Genomic DNA, 20,834 nt, shown 5'->3' with positions numbered 1-20,834 from the left:
TTGCATCACTTTTGATTGTCCCCTGTAGATCTTCACCTTCTCACGTGCAGCCGCCCCACGATTTGGTCGAATATGTATAATACCTGCATGTTACTGGTCAAACTGCTTTGGGATATTTTAGGCAATATTAAATCCTGGCCGGGACGTGTGTCCCGTATGAACGGCGCATATGGTCACCCTAACTTATTTGTCTACATATTTTATCTTCATTACAAATCTTGTTTTGGTTTTTATTTTGGATATTGTGCATGAAAAAAAAAAATTGCTTTGTAATGCATATGCAAAAGGTGAATTATTATTCATATTCAAGTGTTTGTGCGAAAAATTATTACGCATGCATGACAGGGGAGGTGCCCTCTCGGTCACGGTGATTTTTTTTTTTTTCTAATAATGAAATAACTGAAAATTGGGGGTTTCTCACATACATGAGGATATATCTATCTACAGAAAGCTTGAAATGTCTTTTTAGACGAATCAATTCAAAATGAAAGCATTATGTAATCTATGAGGGGTTGTATTTCTCTCTAAAGCCGGCGTCCATGTGGCGAGAGTCAGCACTGTGAATTTAATCTTGCAGCCGACAAGAAAACATTTGTTTATTTAATAAATAATTAAAATGTCTCCTTTTTCACAATTATTGGGCTACTTCTGCCTGTGCTTTGTGGCAACTTAATGCATGTGCTTGAAGCGCGGAATAGCTTAAGGCTCATTATGGATTATAGATGTAAATTTAATAAAAAACCTGCGATTAGTTTAATAATGACAAATGAACGACTAGTAACTAGAAAAATCTTACGTGGGAGGCAGATCTATTAAATACCCTCTAGACATCTCTGTTTTTAAAAGTTTTTAAAGCATTTTATATGCGTTTGCATAAATTCTTCTTCCAGAACAGTTTGTAATGGAGAGATGTCTTAACACTGATTTTTCCTCCTGAAACACAACAACGAAATTGAAATAAAATTAATATTTTATGTTTTGAGAAAGAATGGCCAGCCCTTTTCTTCAGATATTGTGCTTCTGGTTTGTGCATTTTAAATCACATAAAGTCTACAAAATATTGTAAAAACGTCTGTAAAAAAAAGCCTATAAAACAAAATAAATGGATACTTTACTGATGTGTGGACTCTGTTTGGGATTTAGAAAAACTTTTGTTCATGAATAGGCTACATTCTGTGAAAATGTATATTTCTCACACTAAAAAATATTGGTATGGACGCAACAAAATAAAAACGGCCGACGACGCTCCACTCAGGGTTCGTAGTTGTGATTGGGCTCACGCTCCCCCCGCCATTTGAAACACGCTGCCGAGCAGAGGTAATGAGCAGTGCAGTGTTATTCTGACTGAGCGAGGAAGCGCGGATTTTTTTTAAAAGTCTGAGCGTCGTGGTTTTCACTCGCTCCCAGCACCGCTCCATCATGAATACAATTCATTGCCAACAGCCCGTACTATAACTGCATATTTAGCAAGAATTCACATGATAAGCATATTTAGCTATATCTTGATACACATAATCTCTCCGATCAGGAAGATTATAATGACAGCAATAGTCGAGGTAGCGTTACAGGGCTAGTTCTCAAGGAGTTTTGTCTTCCTTTTAACTGATTATTTTCGGGTTAAGCATGATTTAAACAGATACAACACATTCACACGCAATCGCTGTCGCAATAATGCATTCAAACAAACTGTAATTTTACAGTGCTTCATCTGTAACTGATTTTGAAATCTGTAAGAAATGCATCGTTCTGTAGATTAAATAACTGATGAAAATGTAACTGTTATTTTCATCACACACAAAAAAAAATTTGCACAGCAGAAAGCAGCAAATTATACCTTTAATGCTGACAATGTTATTAATTTGGGCGTTGGGTAGGGAAAAAAGTTTGTACACAATAGCCTAATCCCCTTTGAAACTCTCCTGTTGATTTCATTTATTTGTATGTTATTTTTGGCTACATTATGAACATGACATTTCAACTTTTAGCCACTTAAGTGAAGGCGGAGCGGGTTTTCTGGTATCAGTGAGCGTGGAGCGTAGTGATTATTAAATGCTCTGAGTGCAGAGGGGAAATTGTTGCCGCTCCACTCTCACATACTCTACTGCCGAGTGATAGAGATGTTTCGCCCTATATGAACAAGACCGTCCGTGTGTAGACAACGGTTAGACCAGTGTCTGCTATATTTACAAAATCATTGATATAAGAAATAAAAATAAATACATAACCTAAACCAGCGGCATAACGAGATGAAAAATAGACTAAAAAATATATTTACACTCGCTCTGTCCTACGTCCATGACACTGAGTCACTGCGGAGCTGGCAATTTTTAATCTGAACAGCTCTTAACGCCGAGTGGATGGTTTAGATGGCATGAGGGCTATATTAAAAAAAAAAGTTAATAAATCAAATAAAGGCCTTTTCCAAGCATTAAGGTTTTCATGTGACTATTAAATGATAAAAGAATTATATTAAAACCTTGTTTTGAACAATTTCTTTGTCATTTGAAATATTGATTTTAAGTAGGGAGGCAAAAAAAAATCGATTTAAATCGTAAATCTGATTTTTTTGTGAAAATTTTTGTTTAGGCCATCGCCCAGCCCTAATACAACAGTTTTTTTTATTTTTACTTTATTATTTTTTTTGTTAAGATCAACTTCCTCTCTGAAATTAAGTTATAATAACTAATAAACTTTATTGCGCTATACCGTAGTCAACATTTGAAGTGGATCAACCCTTTCTTTAAAGTTGTCCTAAAACCTGTTCTGCAAGTTTGAAACCCTCATAAGACACTGTCCATATGAAAGAGTGAGAAATTCACACCTTTATCTCAACCCCCACAAGCTATACATAACTACCCCCCAAAAACCCCAGCCCCCCCCAGCTGAAGGAACTGAACTCGGTCTGTTTTTTGGCTGAGAGGAACGTGTGTTTGTCATGTTACTGGGTTTGAACACATGCCTGCACTCACAGCAGCCCTACTCTTTTTATTCATTATTTTCCAACAGCCCATATTATTATTATCACTAGACCAAAATAATAACAAATTTATCAATTGATACTTAATCATTATTTTTTGCGAAAATCATTGTTATTTGTGAAGGTAGGCGTTTGAGGAAGGCTTTAAGACCAAGCTCCGTCAGCTGCTCCCGCTTCATAGCGCGCGTCTCGTGCTTAAATCTTCACCGTCCACGTTTGGATTTTAGAAAATCAGTTTGAGGCGAATACAACTTATTGATCATGAGCCCAACATTTAGCAAGGTGGAAAAACATTCAGTCTACCCGAAGAAAGACGTATTTCATTGAGCTAATGCTGTTAAATAGAGATTAAAAAAAAACACAGCACAGTGTTTTTTTTTTTTTTTTTTTTACTCTCTATTTAACAGCATTAGCTCAATGAAATGCATACTTTTCTTACTTCAAAATAATGAGCTCCAAGTTTAAGAATAGCCTACGTATGCTATTCTTAAACTTGGAGCTCATTATATTGAAATACAAATCCAAACACAAGAAGCAACCTACACTCTCTCAGTGTTCTTTCATTGAAAAGTATGCATTTTATTTATTCACAGGCTATATGGTTGAAATAATATTTTAGTTGAAAACTTTAAGTGCCATTGTTTAAAAAAAAAAATGCATCATAGAAATGTTTCATAGACCTTCAGTTGTTATGCTTTAAAATCCAATGGACAGACATAGGCCTATATTATTGTACATTACAAATATTTGGATCGTCCCTTATTTTCTTAGAGTAAATACTTATTTTCTTCAAGAATAAACATTATAAATAAAGAATAAAAGAAAGAACCTCTATTAGCCCTTATTTTCCATTTCTGACATTAATTTGCAACTCTAATGATAATGTGACTCCCCTGACAGTGGCACGTTCCTCAAAAAAATAAAAAATAAAATAAAACCTTGTTAGAGCTATGTGAGCGATTAATAGATTTAAAAAAGAAAAAAAGTGTGTGCTTGGTTTACGAAATGGAAAACAAATACAGCTCGTAAAAAAATGATATGATGAAAAAGTCATGATAACATATTAGAATATAAAAATAATTAAAAAAATTAAAACAAAATCTCAAATACCATATTAAAATTTAACATCAAATGTTAAAGGAGCCGTATGTAGGATTGTGGCCTAAACTGGTACTGCAATCACTATAAAAATTAGTCTAAATGAACTTGTATCTTATATAGTATCCGAAGACCTTGATTGCATGTTGCCATAAAACTAACAATATATTTTTAATTTTTTTTTTTTTTTTTTAATGAACAATTCCTAATATGTGACAGCAACCTTTATATCAAACATTTTGAAATCTTCCACAGCTGAGCATCGCGGGAGGCAGCTTGAGCGCGCGGAGTGAATGCGCATGCACAAGTCATTTTCGGATGCAATGGAAAAATAAAGCTGGATAAAATTATAGCTACACGAAACTTGTAGTTAACAACATAGCCTAGATTAGGCCCATACTCTGTACTCTGTATATAATGTAAATTTGTTAACCCACAATAACACATTTTAACCGATTAATCGCCTATTTTCGTTTGCTGGATTTTTTTTTTTAAAAACGCTTAAAAATAAATACAATTTGTGAGAGTTGCATTTTATTAAATTCAGAAATAATAACGGCAGGCCTAATAATGCTATAGGCTAATGTAAACAACAGGATATTTTTAGTGTCCCTTCACTTTACAACAAATCCTTTAAATTTAAACAAATTTATCAGAACAGAACAAGAATTACAAATATATAATTCTAATGGATAAAAAATATAATTGCAGTATATAATAAAATAGGCTTATAAACAAAACAAAAATAATAATTTACAAATAATTTTAATCGATACATAAGGTTGGGCTTATCTCTCTCATTCGGGACAAATCCAAACATGTTGCCCATTTGAAGCTAAACTCTTATTCATTAGGTAAAATAGGGTTTGGATTTCACACGTGTTTCAGTATCGACGGGAAAAAAAAAAAAATCATAATGAGCAAAAATATGCCAAAGTTGACCGCTGCTTGCGCCGCATGGCTCGGTGAACGACTGCTGTTTCCAGTGAATATGTGCGCGTAAGGCACCAGCGCGATCAAAGTCACAATTCACAATTTTGGTCAAGCAGTAAAGGCATAATTCAAAAATGCAAAGTGTGCATTTTGAAAAATCAAGAATAATAATAACAGAGTGAATAAGAATTATTTGTAAATGCTGCACCGTTCTCATTTCGCTCTGCACATGGAACCTGAAGATAATCATTAATATTATTTTTAACCAAGAATGAACCGAAATGAAAACATTTAGCTTTTAATCCATGTATATATATATATATATATATATATATATATATATGGATTAAAAGCTAAATGTTTTCATATATATACAATGTGTGTGTGTGTGTGTGTGTGTATGTGTAATGACTGTTTAATAACAAAAGAGTGCAGTAGGAGCCTTTGTGTAAAGGTCTTTCTTTTAATTTTTGATGCGTAGACTGTAGCCTAAGACTATCCTATTTTTTTAAATGCCTTCTAAGGATGTTATAATGTATATTATAATGTTATTGTTGTTTTACGTCTTCCTTTCATTTTACAATTACATTCATTTCGCAATCCGTCCCTTTGCGCCACCAGGCGGTAGTATAGCGAATGATTTTAACACGCGACTGATTTGCAGTTAACGCAGCGGCCCTGCGGCGGCGGTGGTATGCGCGGTGGTATTACCCATTTTGGTTGTCAACCAACTGTAGGTGTGATTGGCAAAGGACAAAAAAGCAGGAAAATATAAGGTGCACCTATCATCATCAGCACGTGTGATTATCCTGCTAGTTAGGACATCGCACAAGATTTGTGTCAACACAGAAAACATTTCATCACTGGATAGGTTTTGTTCGTTTATTTAAAGTGTGGTTTTATGTCAGCTGAATGTGCGGCACGCTTTTCAGAGAAGATAAGGCAACGTTATTTTAGTACAATTCACACCCAGCGTTAATTCAGGGAAAAAAAAACTCTGAATGCTTCACATGAAACTTTGGTCTTCCGACCTATCATCGTGTCATCGTGTCTGAAGAATCCAACACGAGACAACGATATGGCACAACCAAACAGTTACATGATTGGCTGGTAGCGTGTCACTCCCTACGTTGCTAGGTTACCAGAGAGTGAGTGCCTTTGTTCATGCAACCAAACTTGCTTTCGCAACCTCTGGTTTTCTTCCGACGAAGAAAAAAAAAATTTAATGTGGGACTGTGTTTTTCCTTTATTCCTTTTTTTATTTAGGCTATGTGTTCTGGTGAGTGTGGTTGTTTGAGTATTTTTGTGATTATAAGCACCAACACTTTTTCAGTAAGTTACCTTTCTTGTTGAATTGTGCTTCAAATAAAGAACTTTATGTTGACTAGATTGTTAGTTAAAGGAAGAAAAAAATCACTTACAATATTGTCAATATTGTCTATATGGACAGCGATTAAAAAAAAAGGTGAACTTGTAAAATTGCGGTGTTAAATGTGATGTGGTAAAGTAAAAATTGGGTGCACCTAACTTTTGTGCTGGTGCACCTAAGAAAAAAAGTTAGGAGCACCAGTGCAACCAGTGCAAAAAGTTAGTCTAGAGCCCTGCTATTATGTTTTATTCGAGCATGCTAGTTGTTTTATGTAGGAAATTTGAATCAGTACAATTCTAATTTATTTGCAGTATATTTACTGTTAATCTAAAAAAATAATTGGTATAAATGTATTTTTTGTATTTAACAAATGTATTACATCTATCTAACCCTGTGATTTGATTTATTTCTCTTTTAGGCTAAATGATTGTGGGTTAACAGGCAAAAGCTGTCCAGCTCTGGCTACAGTTCTTGGATCAGGTACCAGTCTGAAAGAGCTGAACATGAACAATAATAATCTGCAGGATTCAGGAGTGAAGCACCTCTGCACTGGCCTGAAGAATAGAAATTGCAAATTAGAGATACTGAGGTAAGTTTTTTGACAATCATTAGTGTTTTTGTTAAAATTCAGATCCATCTGTTAACATGGACCTAGATCATTTGCCACAGAATTGAGGACAGAACTGCTTCAGCTCAGTGAAATTTGCAGGCTTTAATTCCAGCATGAACTCTACATTCCAGGGCCCTCATTTATCAACAGTGTATATGCACAGATGTGTGTGTAATGAGCACGTAAGAACAGTTTCATGCAAAGTGTGGGATCTACCAACTTGTACTTAAACGTAGGAATGTGTGTAAATATAAGCACAACTCTGAGCAGAGATTCAGTGCTAGAATGGCAATACTACAAAAAGAAAAGCCGCTGTATGTTTCCTGTGTCCTTTAATTGCAAATACTAAATTTATAAATTTATAGTTTAAGTTAGATAAGTTATTTAGTCTTGTTTATCCCCCCAGGAAACAAGACTAAATATATTTTTGCTTATATAGTAAATGCATCTTGATTATTTTAACTAAAAGCAAGACACGATGAGTAGACAGATCACTGGATCTCAGTGTTCTACACGAGTGAATCAGATCACTGCTCTACTGCAGGATAAACACTGTACACTCAACACACTGATGTACATTATTTCAATGTTACAAGGACATTTTTAAATTCTTGCTGCTGGGTGTTTTTTGTGTGTCTTGTATAAGAGATTGCTGATGTGGTTGTCATCATCATCATCAGCAGCAGTATTTGTCAACTGTCAGCTAAAACATACTGGTAAATATTCAGATTAAACTGAAGTGATTTCTCTTTATGCAGTCTGAAGAACAACTGTATCACAGAAGGAGGGTGTCATGTTCTGGCTGCAGCTCTAAATTCAAACCCTTCAAATCTGACAGAGCTGGATCTGAGTGAGAATAAACCTAGGAAACCCAGGAATGAAGATCATCTTGACTCTGTTTGAAAATGTCCAGTGTAGACTGGAAAAGCGCTGAAGTAAGTATTTTAAAAGTGTATCCCATTAATTACCCAGACTGCAGTGACCCAACACAGTTTCATAGATTTGAAAATATTTCACGCTTCTCACCAGGACTGCACAATTAATCAAAATAAACTTGACATTGTGATATGGGTTAGTGCAGTTATCAAATCACAAAGGCTGTGATAAATGTAATTAAATCCCTGAGCAGACAGGCTTCCAACCTCTACCCCTAGTTACATATAATTTTTATGGGTACAAAAAAATTTTTGACATCCACATAAATTTGTGTTTTTTCAGTTGCTTATAAACATATAAATGGCTAAAGTCTAATAACACTGTAATCAGCACAAACTGGGCTACAATAATATGTGAGCAGCATGTATGTACATGATTGTGTTTTTGAGAAAGCGACGTTTATGCATGGTTACTGATAAACTAAAATTTTGAAGTCACTGAAATAAGGCAATACAACACCTAGAGAACATTTGTTCACAAGACTTTGAAGCCTAGAGTTTTTTGCTTCAAAATGATCTGAAAATCATCTTGATTACTCGCTCACAGAAAACAATATATTGATTTACACAAGACCACTTTTTGTGTAGGAAAGGTATATGCGAGGAGGTGTCAACTATAATTCATAATGCTGCGATTCACACCTGAGAAGACAAAGTCCCGGGTATAACACATTCAAAATACTTACACCAGAGTAGATATTTATGAACAGAAGCTTAGTTACATTCATGAACACAAGCATGCTTTGTATGTAGGCCTATACAATACATATAGTTGTGGCTATATTCATGAACAGAGAATAGCCTATCTCAGTAAAGTTTTGTCTAACCAATCTTACTGACATTAGGCTAGCCACTATATATATATATATATATATATATATATATATATATATTATATATATATATATATATCGTATTGCTGTGTGTTATATACCATAAAAAAAAAAAATCCTGGCATCGTGAGACATTTAGATGCTGTGAATGAAACTTTATAATGTTTCACTTGATTATACATTTAGTCAGGAATTATAGTTTGAAAAAAGTCTAAAAGTCTAAGTCTAACTAGTAAAATGTGTACAGGTTATGTGAAAACGAATACAAGTAGGATAATAAAAAAAAAAAGACTCATGTTTAGGGTCTCTGCTTGATCAAGCCGCTGCATCAATAATCCAAAGATAATCCAAAGCTTCTTGAAGTGAATTCTTTCTTATTTGTCACAGCAAGTCTTTTCTGCAGTGAATTCAGTCTCATTCCTCTCAGCGCGAAGTGCAAAGTAAAATGTAAAAAACTCGCTACTTTGTTTGTTGTTATGGGGCGTTTACCCGCCGCGAGCTTCACGTGGATCATTATAAATGCCAATAGCGTGCTGGCGTTGTTGTTATTATGTGTGTATATAAATAACAGGAGACCCTTTACAGATTCGATTGATGTATGGCTCTTATCTGTACGATAAAAACTGAAAGTGTAATTTAAGATTTTTTTTTGGTGTTATCAGGAGAAGAAGATGCCTCAAAACGCATATTTGCGTTAGTCGGCCCCATAGGGTTAAGAGTGAAGTGCCTTTACATGTGAGCAGATCATGAGTTAGTGTCAATAAATCTTGTTCTTCAAACTACTAACCACCAACATTTAGCATCAGCACACTGGAGAAGCGCCATGTCTTTTAAATTCATATCTATTGTTTTCTATGTGTGTTCAAACACTGGTGGCATCACTCAAAATCTGTCAGTGGCTATTAACTACAACACAACTCACATAGTTTCCCATTAAAAAATGTACTGGGGGAGTCATGGGTTGCAGGTTCAAGTCTCAGGTCCGGCAACCCTAAGGTTGCAGGTTCAAGTCTCAGGTCCGGCAGGTCTGTAGGGGGAGAGAATAACAAGCACTCTCTTCTACCCTCAATACCACGACTGAGATGAGGACACTTGAGCAAGGCACCGAACCCCCAAATGCTCCCCTCTAAAAATATGATTTAAAAACTGTGCTGTGTATTGTAAATAACAACGTTTTATACTTTAAATAACTTTGTAAGTAGTAAAACAATGCAAACGGGGCAAAAATGTGTTTTAGGTTTATAAATATTTTGAGTCTCCCCTCCCTTGCCTCACAGTGCTTTTGCCCAAATGCCAGCTTTCCTCTTTTACATCACCTCAGTGTTGCAGAGTTTGTGGTTTTCCTGCGGAGTTGGGCTACTTTAACACTGTTGCCACTGGTTGAAGCGACCCCAATAACATGATATGAATGCAATTTTTCCAGGGAACCCCCCCTCAAAATGTAAATTGGGCTAGTTTTGAGTAGCAATTGGGCGGGTTTTGTTGCGAAAACTCAGCAACCCTGCATCACCTACACACACACACTCAAGTCCGGTGAGCGAGAACAAATTCAATAGTTACTCGACTAGGAACTCGACTGTCAAGGCTATTTTAATCATTTAAACATGGATGAAGTAATTAATTTCTGTATTTTTCGGATGAGTTTGCTATGTTAGCAATAATAATGTTACCTGCTTGACGGATGGTAATGTCTACAACGGACACAAACGCTGTCTCTGCATGACCACAACGGGCTCGAAGTTGTCTAATTTGGCACGGAATCCCTGCTGCACTAATAGTAGTAAGGCTGTGTATACTTGTCCGTACAAGTACAATTTTAGCTGTATTATTTGTGTTCCCTTCAAAAATTGCTTTTGATAAATTTAATGTTTATAGACCGATTTGGAGTAGACGTCACAGTTATGTCACTTGCAGCTGCACATGCATTGTGGTGGCTGAAAAACACTGGGAACAAGTGGAGGGAACGGGTCAAATCCATGGAATAAGAGAAAAAATGTGTTCTTGTGCTTTTGGATGTCAGAATCACAATGCAAATAGTTTTTATATAATACTGTCATCAAAGATGCCATTTGAAGCTAAACGCAGACGTTTAAACAGACAAACTATGGATGACACCTGCTATGATTACCCTACTTTTAAAGCATAAATTACATTTTAACAATAGGTCTATATAATATTCACATAGGGGACATATTGTATTAGACCTACAGTTAAAGCATGAAATACTATTTAAACCTATAACATTTTACATTACATTTAGCCTACCTATTTTATGGCACAAATCTGACTTTTTTTTTGCTCACAATGCAAGTTTATATTTGCTAAGTTCAGACTTTATAACCTTTACCTCAACAACTGTGAGATTGGCAATTCTGAGGGGGAAAAAAAAAGCCAGGGGCCTCGTGTTTAAAAAACTTTCCATAGATTTCATCCTAAAAGTGTATGTACGCACAAAAGCTAGATTTGGCGTACACACAAAAGTTTTCAGATTTATTAAACCATGCGTATGCCAAAACCTGCACAAAAATCCTTTTTTAATTCCCTGTCAGAGGAATATTGTGCGTACGTGCATCTTCTTCCTCCCCAAAATCACCATATTTGGAGCTTAAAAATGCTAGTTTTTACTATACATAACCTCATCTGCATGTCATTTCAATGCATATTCCCACCCAAGTGACAATGTTTAACACCGTCAAAGGTACAAGATGTTAGGAAACTAAAAATGAGGACTAAAAATGCTATTTGTATGGTACATTACATTGCTGAAAATCATTCACTGTCCTTGTCTTGTTTTTGAATAAATGTTTCAAAATGAATGTAAAAAAACAAAGTTGTACAAAATACTTCTCAGAGAATCTTTTTTAGAATAGAGTGGATCTCATTTCCACTGGCCAAAGCAGTATATACAAACCCGATTCCAAAAAAGTTGGGACACTGTACAAATTGTGAGTAAAAAAGGAATGGAATAATTTACAAATCTCATAAACTTATATTTTATTCACAATAGAATATAGATAACATATCAAATGTTGAAAGTGAGACATTTTGAAATGTCATGCCAATTATTGGCTCATTTCGGATTTCATGAGAGCAACACATTCCAAAAAAGTTGGGACAGGTAGCAATAAGAGGCCGTAAAAAATGTTAAATGTACATATAAGGAACAGCTGGAGGACCAATTTGCAACTTATTAGGTCAATTGGCAACATGATTCGATATAAAAAGAGCCTCTCAGGGTGGCCAGTGTCTCTCAGAAGTCAAGATGGGCAGAGGATCACCAATTCCCCCAATGCTGCGGCGAAAAAAATAGTGGAGCAATATCAGAAAGGAGTTTCTAAGAGAAAAATCGCAAAGAGTTTGAAGTTATCACTCATCTACAGTGCATAATATCATCCAAAGATTCAGAGAATCTGGAACAATCTCTGTGAGTAAGGGTCAAGGCCGGAAAACCATACTGGATGCCCGTGATCTTCGGGCCCTTAGACGGCACTGCATCACATACAGGAAATGCTACTGTAATGGAAATCACAACATGGGCTCAGGAATACTTCCAGAAAACATTGTCGGTGAACACAATCCACCGTGCCATTCGCCGTTGCCGGCTAAAAACTCTATAGGTCAAAAAAGAAGCCATATCTAAACATGATCCAGAAGCGCAGGCGTTTTCTCTGGGCCAAGGCTCATTTAAAATGGACTGTGGCAACGTGGAAAACTGTTCTGTGGTCAGACGAATCAAAATTTGAAGTTCTCTTTAGAAAACTGGGACGCCATATCATCCGGACTAAAGAGGACAAGGACAGCCCAAGTTGTTATCAGCGCTCAGTTCAGAAGCCTGCATCTCTGATGGTATGGGGTTGCATGAGTGTGCGTGGCATGGGCAGCTTACACATCTGGAAAGGCACCATCAATGCTGAAAGGTATATCCAAGTTCTAGAACAACATATGCTCCCATCCAGACGTCGTCTCTTTCAGGGAAGACTTTGCATTTTCCCAACATGACAATGCCAGACCACATACTGCATCAATTACAACATCATGGCTACGTAGAAGAAGGATCCGGGTACTGAAATGGCCAGCCTGCAGTCCAGATATTTCACAACATAGAAAACATTTGGCGAATCATAAAGAGGAAGATGCAAAAAAGAAGACCTAAGACAGTTGAGAAACTAGAAGCCTGTATTAGACAAGAATGGGACAACATTCCTATTCCTAAACTTGAGCAACTTGTCTCCTCAGTCCCCAGACGTTTGCAGACTGTTATAAAAAGAAGAGGCGGATGCCACACAGTGGTAAACATGGCCTTGTCCCAACTTTTTTGAGATGTGTTGATGCCATGAAATTTAAAAATCAAATTATTTTCCCCTTAAAATGATACATTTTCTCAGTTTAAACCATTTGATATGTCATCTATGTTGTATTGTGAATAAAATATTGAAATTTGAAACTTCCACATCATTGCATTCTGTTTTATTCATAATTTGTACAGTGTCCCAACTTGGAATCAGGGTTGTAATATTTTTAAACAAATCAAATGTTTTAGGATATTTAAATAGTCTATAGTAGAATCAGAAATACGGTGTGTGGAAATAAGTGTACATAATTGTCTGATGTGGCGTCACTGACAAAATATAAAAAAGAAACGTGGAAATTTTACAGTTTCCTTTAGATTCTATCCTTCAATCATAATGCTGTTTTATATTGTTCTGGAGATCGCAGAAGAAGTCTGCCTTTACGTGACATAAACACCTCTGTGCAGTCTTGGTTGTGCAGTAGACTAATATAATCGGACCGATTCAAACTTGCCAGTGGACCGTTCAACCACAGAATCCATTAGTGGGTGCCTCGCACTCATCGCAGTCATTAAAAACAGCATGAAAGAAGAAAAGTGATCAAAAAACAGCGCATAAGCTACAAAATATGTTTTAAATATCTAAATTCATATGTTTTTTTTAACTTTTGAACAATGACTTTATGTAATGTCAATGCTTAACTCCATCCATGAGCAGAATATTTTATCTAAAAGTGTATATTGAAAGGAAAAGAGAGTCTGAAATCATTACTTTGCTATTACTCAAGTACTAGACAGTATTGAACATTTACACACCAAGTTTATTATTTTTTTATAAATCCCTATATGTACCTGGAAAATTGCTTGCGCACATTTCTATGTCTGTTTTGTGCATACGCAACGTTTATACATGAGGCCCCAGAAGTGTGGGATTATAAACTCATGATTCTGAGCCGAGGGGAAAAGAGAGAACGAGTTGATTTTTCTTATCAGAATTGTGAAATATAATCTTGGAAAAAAGTCAGAATTTTGAAATAAAAACTCAGAACTTGGCCACATGTCACTTCACTTCACTTACTGACTTCCCCCCCTCAGCTGGAATATTGGCAGCTTAGTTTGTTCAATCAACTTCATTCAAAGTTAAATTGATGCCACTTTGTTCATTCTTTAAGTGAACTTTTGCCTGTGCACTAGTGATTAGATTCACTGTTGAAGCTTGAACATCAGAATAGAGTACAGGTGACACATCTGGTGTGTAACGTCTGTGAGATGTCTGAGTCTCAGCACTTGTCTCTGGAGCTGCTGGAGACAAGGCCTTGATTTGGCTTTTTAAAGGATAACAGTGGAGTTCAATACACAGATGTTTGTGAGGAAACAGCTGATCACTTCATCAACTGCCAGCCTCTCCGTTAATCTTTAACATGTTTACCACTAAACAGTCATTTTGGACTGAGCTATATTTGGAAATAAAAACTAAATAAATGCTGTTTTATAAGTTATTGAAAAATTGTTTTTTTTGTATCTCCAAACAAAAACTGTCGTAAAACTGAAAGCATTCAATAGTTCAGAATCAGATTTAATGTGAAATATATTTTAATCTAAGATGTGGTTTTGGTAATTGATTTATTTCTGATATTTTTGTTCTGGCTAGTATAAGTTCTGAATGGCTGTTAAAAAATAAAAAAAATAAAAAAATAAATGCTGGTGAGCGAGTTATTTTGTGCTTATAACGTGAATTTGAAAGATTCACCTAGTTTTTTGACAGATGATGTTAATGATGTTTTCCAACAAAATAAAAGACTTTTATTGAAAAGTAAATAAATTAAGACATCGTTGAAAGTATGGTTTAAGCTTAAGTGCTATACTTTAAAATACAAAATATAATAATTATCAAATAAAAAATAATAATAATTTCACAGTGTGATTATCATGCAAATCTGATATTGGCAGAAAAAAGTAGAAGCTAAATGTGCTATTTGTGTAATTGTATGTAGTGTTGCTTTCGTCAACAAATGATGACTAAATATCGTCGTCAACGAACCTTCATCATGTGGCGAAAACGAGACGCAATGTAAATGCTGGTCATGTGACGATGACTATAATTATATGTATAATGCAATATCGTTGACGAATAGAGACTAAATGTGGTTTACAAAATAAAAAAAACAATGCTAAAATATCTCTTCATTTTTGTTGACCAAAACGAGACAAAATGAAATGTTTTAACGTTATTTTGTCTCATTTAGTCATTATTATTATTATTTTGCAGTATTTCTGTTTCCTGTGTCTCACACTGCGCAGACGTGACCGATGTCAGTTCCTCAAGTCCCACTCGCGGCATTATTTAGAAGATGACAACAAAACAAAGTTATGCGAGATTTATACTTTCACCTGGCTCCCAACTCCACCTTCCCAAACGGACGAGGCTTTTATACTTGTGGTGTTCTCTGTTGTTCTATTCTTTGAAACGACAGGGGAGCGACGAGGAGTAATTGTCCCTCTAAAATCATCTGGAATAACCAGGTGAGAAGAAGTCATTTGCCATTTGCTTGTTATGAATGAGTTGATGAATTAATAATTTCTTTATGTACAAACTTAAAACCGTCTTAAACTATTGGCTGTATTACGCATCAAACACAAGACGACTTTAAGCAAATAGTGTATGATTAATATCTAAATGAATTCTAATTCTATTTTATACAAAAAAAATAAAATGTACTTCAAATAAGAAGCCTTAGACAAACTATGCAAACATTTTTTTTTTTCAAAAAAAAAAGTTTTCTGTCAAAAAAGCACCTAATGGAGTTTGAACTTCACATTAAACTGCTTCTGTTTCAGACAAACGCCGACGAAGACGTGCATGTTTGGCTAGCATCGCCCTGAACTCGTGCATGTTCGGATGTGGAGTTATGCAGAAAGTTACAAAAAATGCCGTGCACTCTGCCACGAGAATAGTTTGCGCGTACTCAAAGCGAACTTCCAGCAACACCGCGATGACGTCAAATTTTCCTCGGTTTTTGCGGACGCGTCGAGTACAAATCAGCCTTGACACAGAGAAAGGGAACAATGGCCAGCCGGGGTTCGTCTTTGGGAGAAAAATTTAGCAGATTATTATAATTATTTTTTTTTATTGTTTTAATTTATTAAAATGTATGCGTGTGTACTTCTAACATGTTTGGTTGGTAAAATAAATGTTGTAAATTTAAATCAGAGAGTCTTCCGTGTCTGGAATTGATGTATTCTCGAGTCTATAAGGCAACAATAATATAATAAGATAACCTTGTTTGAAATGGGTTTGGCTAAAAGAAAATTTTGGTTTTGTCTATACTTCTAGGTACTTGTACCATATTGCGTGGGTTAAATAGAATTGCATTACTAAAAAGAGACTAAAATACCATTTTCATTGACTAAAACTAGACTAAAATGTCATCAGTTTTCGTCGACTAAAACTAGACTAAAATGTCATCAGTTTTCGTCAACTAAAACTAGACTAGACTAAAAAGAGTATGAATGTGATTAAAACTAATAAAAACTAAAATGACAGCTTCACACAAAGACTAGACTAAGACTAAAATTAAAACAGGCCGCCAAAAACAACACTAATTGTATGTATATATTAATTAGTTGTGTTCTCTCTTCTACAGGTTAAAACTGCATCAGTATTACAGATGAAGGTTGTGCTGCTCTGGCATCAGCGTTTAATTCAAACCTCAGCGAGCTAGATCTGAGCAGGAATCAAATAGGAGACTCTGGAGTGACAGAAATCTCCAGTCTGCTGAGAAATTCACAGACACTACAGATACTCAGGTCTGAATTTGGTTAATCTAAACATGAATCAATGTAAAGCTCCAGCTGGTCTGTAAACTGATGCTGTGTCACAAGGAATGGGTCAGTAATGTGAAATTGGTGTAGATACATTTATAAAATATTGACAGATTGATTTATTTATTTTTTTTAAGGTGATGGGAAATGTTAATATCCTAATGGTGTAATAAATGTTTAATGTATTTATTTAGTCTTTATGTAGACTTTCAGACTGCAGTATCACTGAAGAAGGTTATAATACAGTTGCAATCAAAATTATTCAACCCCCTTGTCCTGCAAGGCATTTTGCTGTGGAGAACAAAATTTTATGAAAATTCAACAAAGGCATCAGTAAAGTATTAGAGAAAGTTTGTTAATACACTTTTGAGTTATTCTGAGAATATGACATTGATGAATCATGATTAAATTCTAATTGGATCTAAACATTTATGTTCAAATTTTGTGCAGAATCTTTTATTCTTTAAAATCAGTAATAAACGCTGTCTGTAAGTGTTTAGAAGCTTCTGGCACGTCTCTACTACAGTCTTGGCTCATTCCTTGCCTGAAAAAGCTTCCAGATCACTGATAATCTTTGGTTTTCACATTGCCACTGCTTTCTTTAAATTCAGTCAGATATTTTCAATAACAAATAAAAATTAAAACTGAACATGCAACTCAAGAACACTCTATGACTGATCCCTGAACAAAGCAGAAGTAGATTTGGATGTATACTTTGGGATGATTGTCCTGCAGGAAAGTCCATTGCTCATCATCTTCAGTCTTTGCACCAAAGGCATCACAATTCTTGCCAAAATAGCCTGATACCTAAAAGAATCCATGATGTCTTTCATACGGTCATGATTTCCACTTCCTGCTACAGTAAAGCAACCCCATAACAGCACTGATCCACCTCGAAGTTTGATGATGGAGATGGTGTTCTTCTGCTTATCAGCTTTGTCTCTTTTGCAGCAGACATACCGCTGATCCATGGGTCCAAAAAGTTCCAGTTTGGTCACATCACTCCATAAAACGTTCTTCCAGTGCTCAACAGGTCTACACAAATGAATTTTAACAAGTTCAAGCCTGCCTTTTGTTCTTCTTGATCAAGAGTGGTATTCAGCAGGATGTCTCAACATGAAGGCCATACTTGTCTAGTGTTCTTCTTACACACTGCATTGAAATGGTTTTACTCCTTTCATCGGCTCATCTTGTAAGTCTTTGGCTGTACATTGTAGGTTTTTCTCAGTTGCTCTGATTAAACATTTTATGATATTGTCCTTTTTCTTCAACACCCTCAAAGGTTTTCTGGTACAACACACTTTAAGCTAAGGAATAAGGCTGAGAGCTGTCTCTAGGAACTTTTAATGTCTTGGAAATCTTCATATAGCCTTAGACTTTCTTAAGTAATACCGTTATTTATTCTCTATAGCTTCTCTATAGCTTTTGACAGATCTCTGTTGACTTTGCCATTTTTGCTACAATCTCTGAGGGGTTGAGTAATTTTGATTGCAACTGTAGGTTATAATTGTGGAAAATTAAAAATGCAAAAGTGTAAAATTGCATTTGCTGTAGTTTACGTTCACCAGTATATAACTTTACACAGCTTTACTGTGAAAAAGAGTCCATTAAGATCAAAATTCCCATAGTGCATCTTTTTTATTTTCTTGTACTTTTCTTATGTACTTGTGTGACAATCTGTGTTATAATGAAGAATAACATCTTTATCTTTAATAGACTTTCAGACTGCAGTATCAGTGAAGAAGGTTATAAAGCTCTGTCTTCAGCTCTGAGATCAAACCCTTCACACCTGATAGAGCTGGATCTCACAGGAAATGATCCTGGACCATCAGGAGTGAAGCAGCTCAGTGATTTACTACAGGATCCAAACTGTCAACTCAAGAATCTGAGGTGAGACCTGATGAAGTAATGCTAAATAAATGATACGCATGAATTATTTATATTATATATAAATATTATTATATTATTTCACTAATTTAGTAAGGTATACAATTTGTTGCATCAAAAATGTTGAAAATGAACAAAGATGAAAGATGAGATGCTGCAGCTGCTGTTGTTTTGATGATAAATGTCAGCACAGTTTAGTTGTGTTAAAAGTTAAAGCTTAATCAGACATTTTGTGTCACTAGATGTGCTGGTGTTCAGTAGATTGGTGCCTCAGTTAACATTTATGATTGTGTTATTGTGGACATTTCTCATGAAAAATATTCAGTGTGACTTATTATCCTGATTGTTTAAATGTTACTGAATGCACTGTACGTAATGTCCATCAAGCTCAGATTCACAACACTGTAGATCACTGATCTAGAATAGAGAACTGGATTGCTCATGACGTCATGAAACTGAAGTCGCCGCGCTACCATATTGGTAATCCCCAGTGTGCGTAAACATCATATTAAATTAATAGGAAATTGTATGATTTTAGCGAGACAACATCACATAACAAGTCAGCGTTTTTAAATCTGAAGTATCCCTGTATATTCTTACAATGCAAACACTCATGGGAATTTTCCCTACTTAACAGACACGACCTCAACATACAGGTCCTTCTCAAAAAAAAAACAAAAAACATCATTCACAAAAAACATAAAAATTTAACAAACCACAAATCACCCATTACAAAATCCTAACAAATAATTTAATTATGTTTTTGTTTTTTTTGTTTTTTTTTTATTCATGTAAGTGGAGTGGAACTCTGTATAAACCCAATTGGGTTTCGTTCCCCTCCTTGTACTGTATCCATGTGATATCCGTGCAGAACAAATAAATTAAAAAAAAAAAAATATAAATACCTTTATTCTTCGCCTTGAACAGTTATTCATTGTTTATATAATTTAGTTATAGTGTTTTTTATTCGTACAGTAGGTGCTAACTGCAAATGTTTCAACAATCATTTCTTTAACAACATTCATTTTGAAGCAGGTAATGATTTAAATGGTGGTTAAATTATTAATTTAGCATACAACATTTTACATGGAAACAGTAGCTAATGCTAGTAAACATATTTGCGCGATCTTGGAGAGTCTGAAATACAGTAGGTAGACATCCAATACTTCTACCGCCGCTCGTACCGCACCCCCGCCGATGCGTCTGCAAAGTGCATTTGCAGCTTTTGACCGCTGAGTGGCGCTTTAATCACAAGTTTTCAAACAAGCGCATCAAAGCACATTTTCGCAAATAGACGTCAGTTTTGCCTCGCTGATGTGTTACATTTGACGGGCTGCAGTCAGGGAAAATGAAAGAAAAACACTATAGTTAAAATATTTAATATTCACAGATGAAAGTTTGGTGATTATGAAGTTATGTGCATTTCTTAGAACGAATTCAAGCAGGATAAATGTCAAGACTGTGCCTGAGCCTGTGCTTATATTTTCTCTAAGCTACAAAGTATTACACCATATTTTAGATTTGACACATTTAATAGGTGTGCAGTAATTATTATATAATATGAATTATGTGTTATATTATTCAAAAGAAATTGTGGTTTACTTTGCATCAGAGCATTAAAAGTGGTAGCCTAGTGAGCTAGCTACATGGATCTATATGCAAAATGTCAATATTCTCATATATTAGGCCTATATTTTAATTTATATTTTTAAAATTCCTTTAATAAAACAAACATGCATTTTTTGTTATTCGTTACCTGTCCTTTATTTTGACAGACAACTTCTTGGGAAAATATATTTGTCTGTAAGAAATTGTTGCGTGTTTTATAAATTATTTTCTTTATTTTAGTAAAACGTGAGGCACTGTATAATTTCGTTCCCATTATTTAGGCCTAATTAAAACAAGAAACTAATAAATTAAACCTGCACAATTTAGCTAAATCATTGAAATTCTAAAAGAATGGACGGATTAATAAAACTTCCTCACGATTAAACTCAAGTTCTCTCATTATAATCACCAAAGTTCAAATGATTGTAAAAAAGAGCTTCATTAATAGACAACTTCAGTGATTTTAAAGGGAGC

General features: G+C 35.1%; 2 protein-coding genes across 2 annotated transcripts in view; both read left to right on the top strand.

The window, feature by feature from the left end:
* Positions 1-20,834, top strand: part of LOC109103223 (NLR family CARD domain-containing protein 3-like) — a 1,793,396-nt gene that overhangs the window by 143,938 nt on the left and 1,628,624 nt on the right. The gene's annotated exons all lie outside the window — the stretch shown is intronic.
* LOC122141614 (ribonuclease inhibitor-like) lies at positions 6,528-19,013 on the top strand. The gene is made up of 5 exons (XM_042749505.1): positions 6,528-6,966; positions 7,746-7,831; positions 16,766-16,850; positions 18,582-18,623; positions 18,995-19,013. Exons 1-5 carry the CDS (start codon positions 6,881-6,883, stop codon positions 19,011-19,013), a joined length of 318 nt encoding a protein of 105 aa, XP_042605439.1. The 5' UTR covers positions 6,528-6,880.

Source organism: Cyprinus carpio, chromosome B22, assembly GCF_018340385.1.
Source record: "Cyprinus carpio isolate SPL01 chromosome B22, ASM1834038v1, whole genome shotgun sequence".
Taxonomy (NCBI): domain Eukaryota; kingdom Metazoa; phylum Chordata; class Actinopteri; order Cypriniformes; family Cyprinidae; genus Cyprinus; species Cyprinus carpio.
The sequence above is the reverse complement of the archived record's forward strand: the minus strand, read 5'-3'. Positions and strand labels throughout refer to the sequence as shown.

What these genes read in the sequence shown, in the direction of transcription:
- LOC122141614 (XM_042749505.1), top strand. Translation starts at nt 6,881, where the DNA reads ATGAACAATAATAATCTGCAGGATTCAGGAGTGAAGCACCTCTGCACT. An exon ending in TGCAAATTAGAGATACTGAG is followed by an intron (nt 6,967 to 7,745) that starts GTAAGTTTTTTG and finishes CTCTTTATGCAG; the next exon opens with TCTGAAGAACAACTGTATCA. An exon ending in TTCAAATCTGACAGAGCTGG is followed by an intron (nt 7,832 to 16,765) that starts ATCTGAGTGAGA and finishes TCAGCGAGCTAG; the next exon opens with ATCTGAGCAGGAATCAAATA.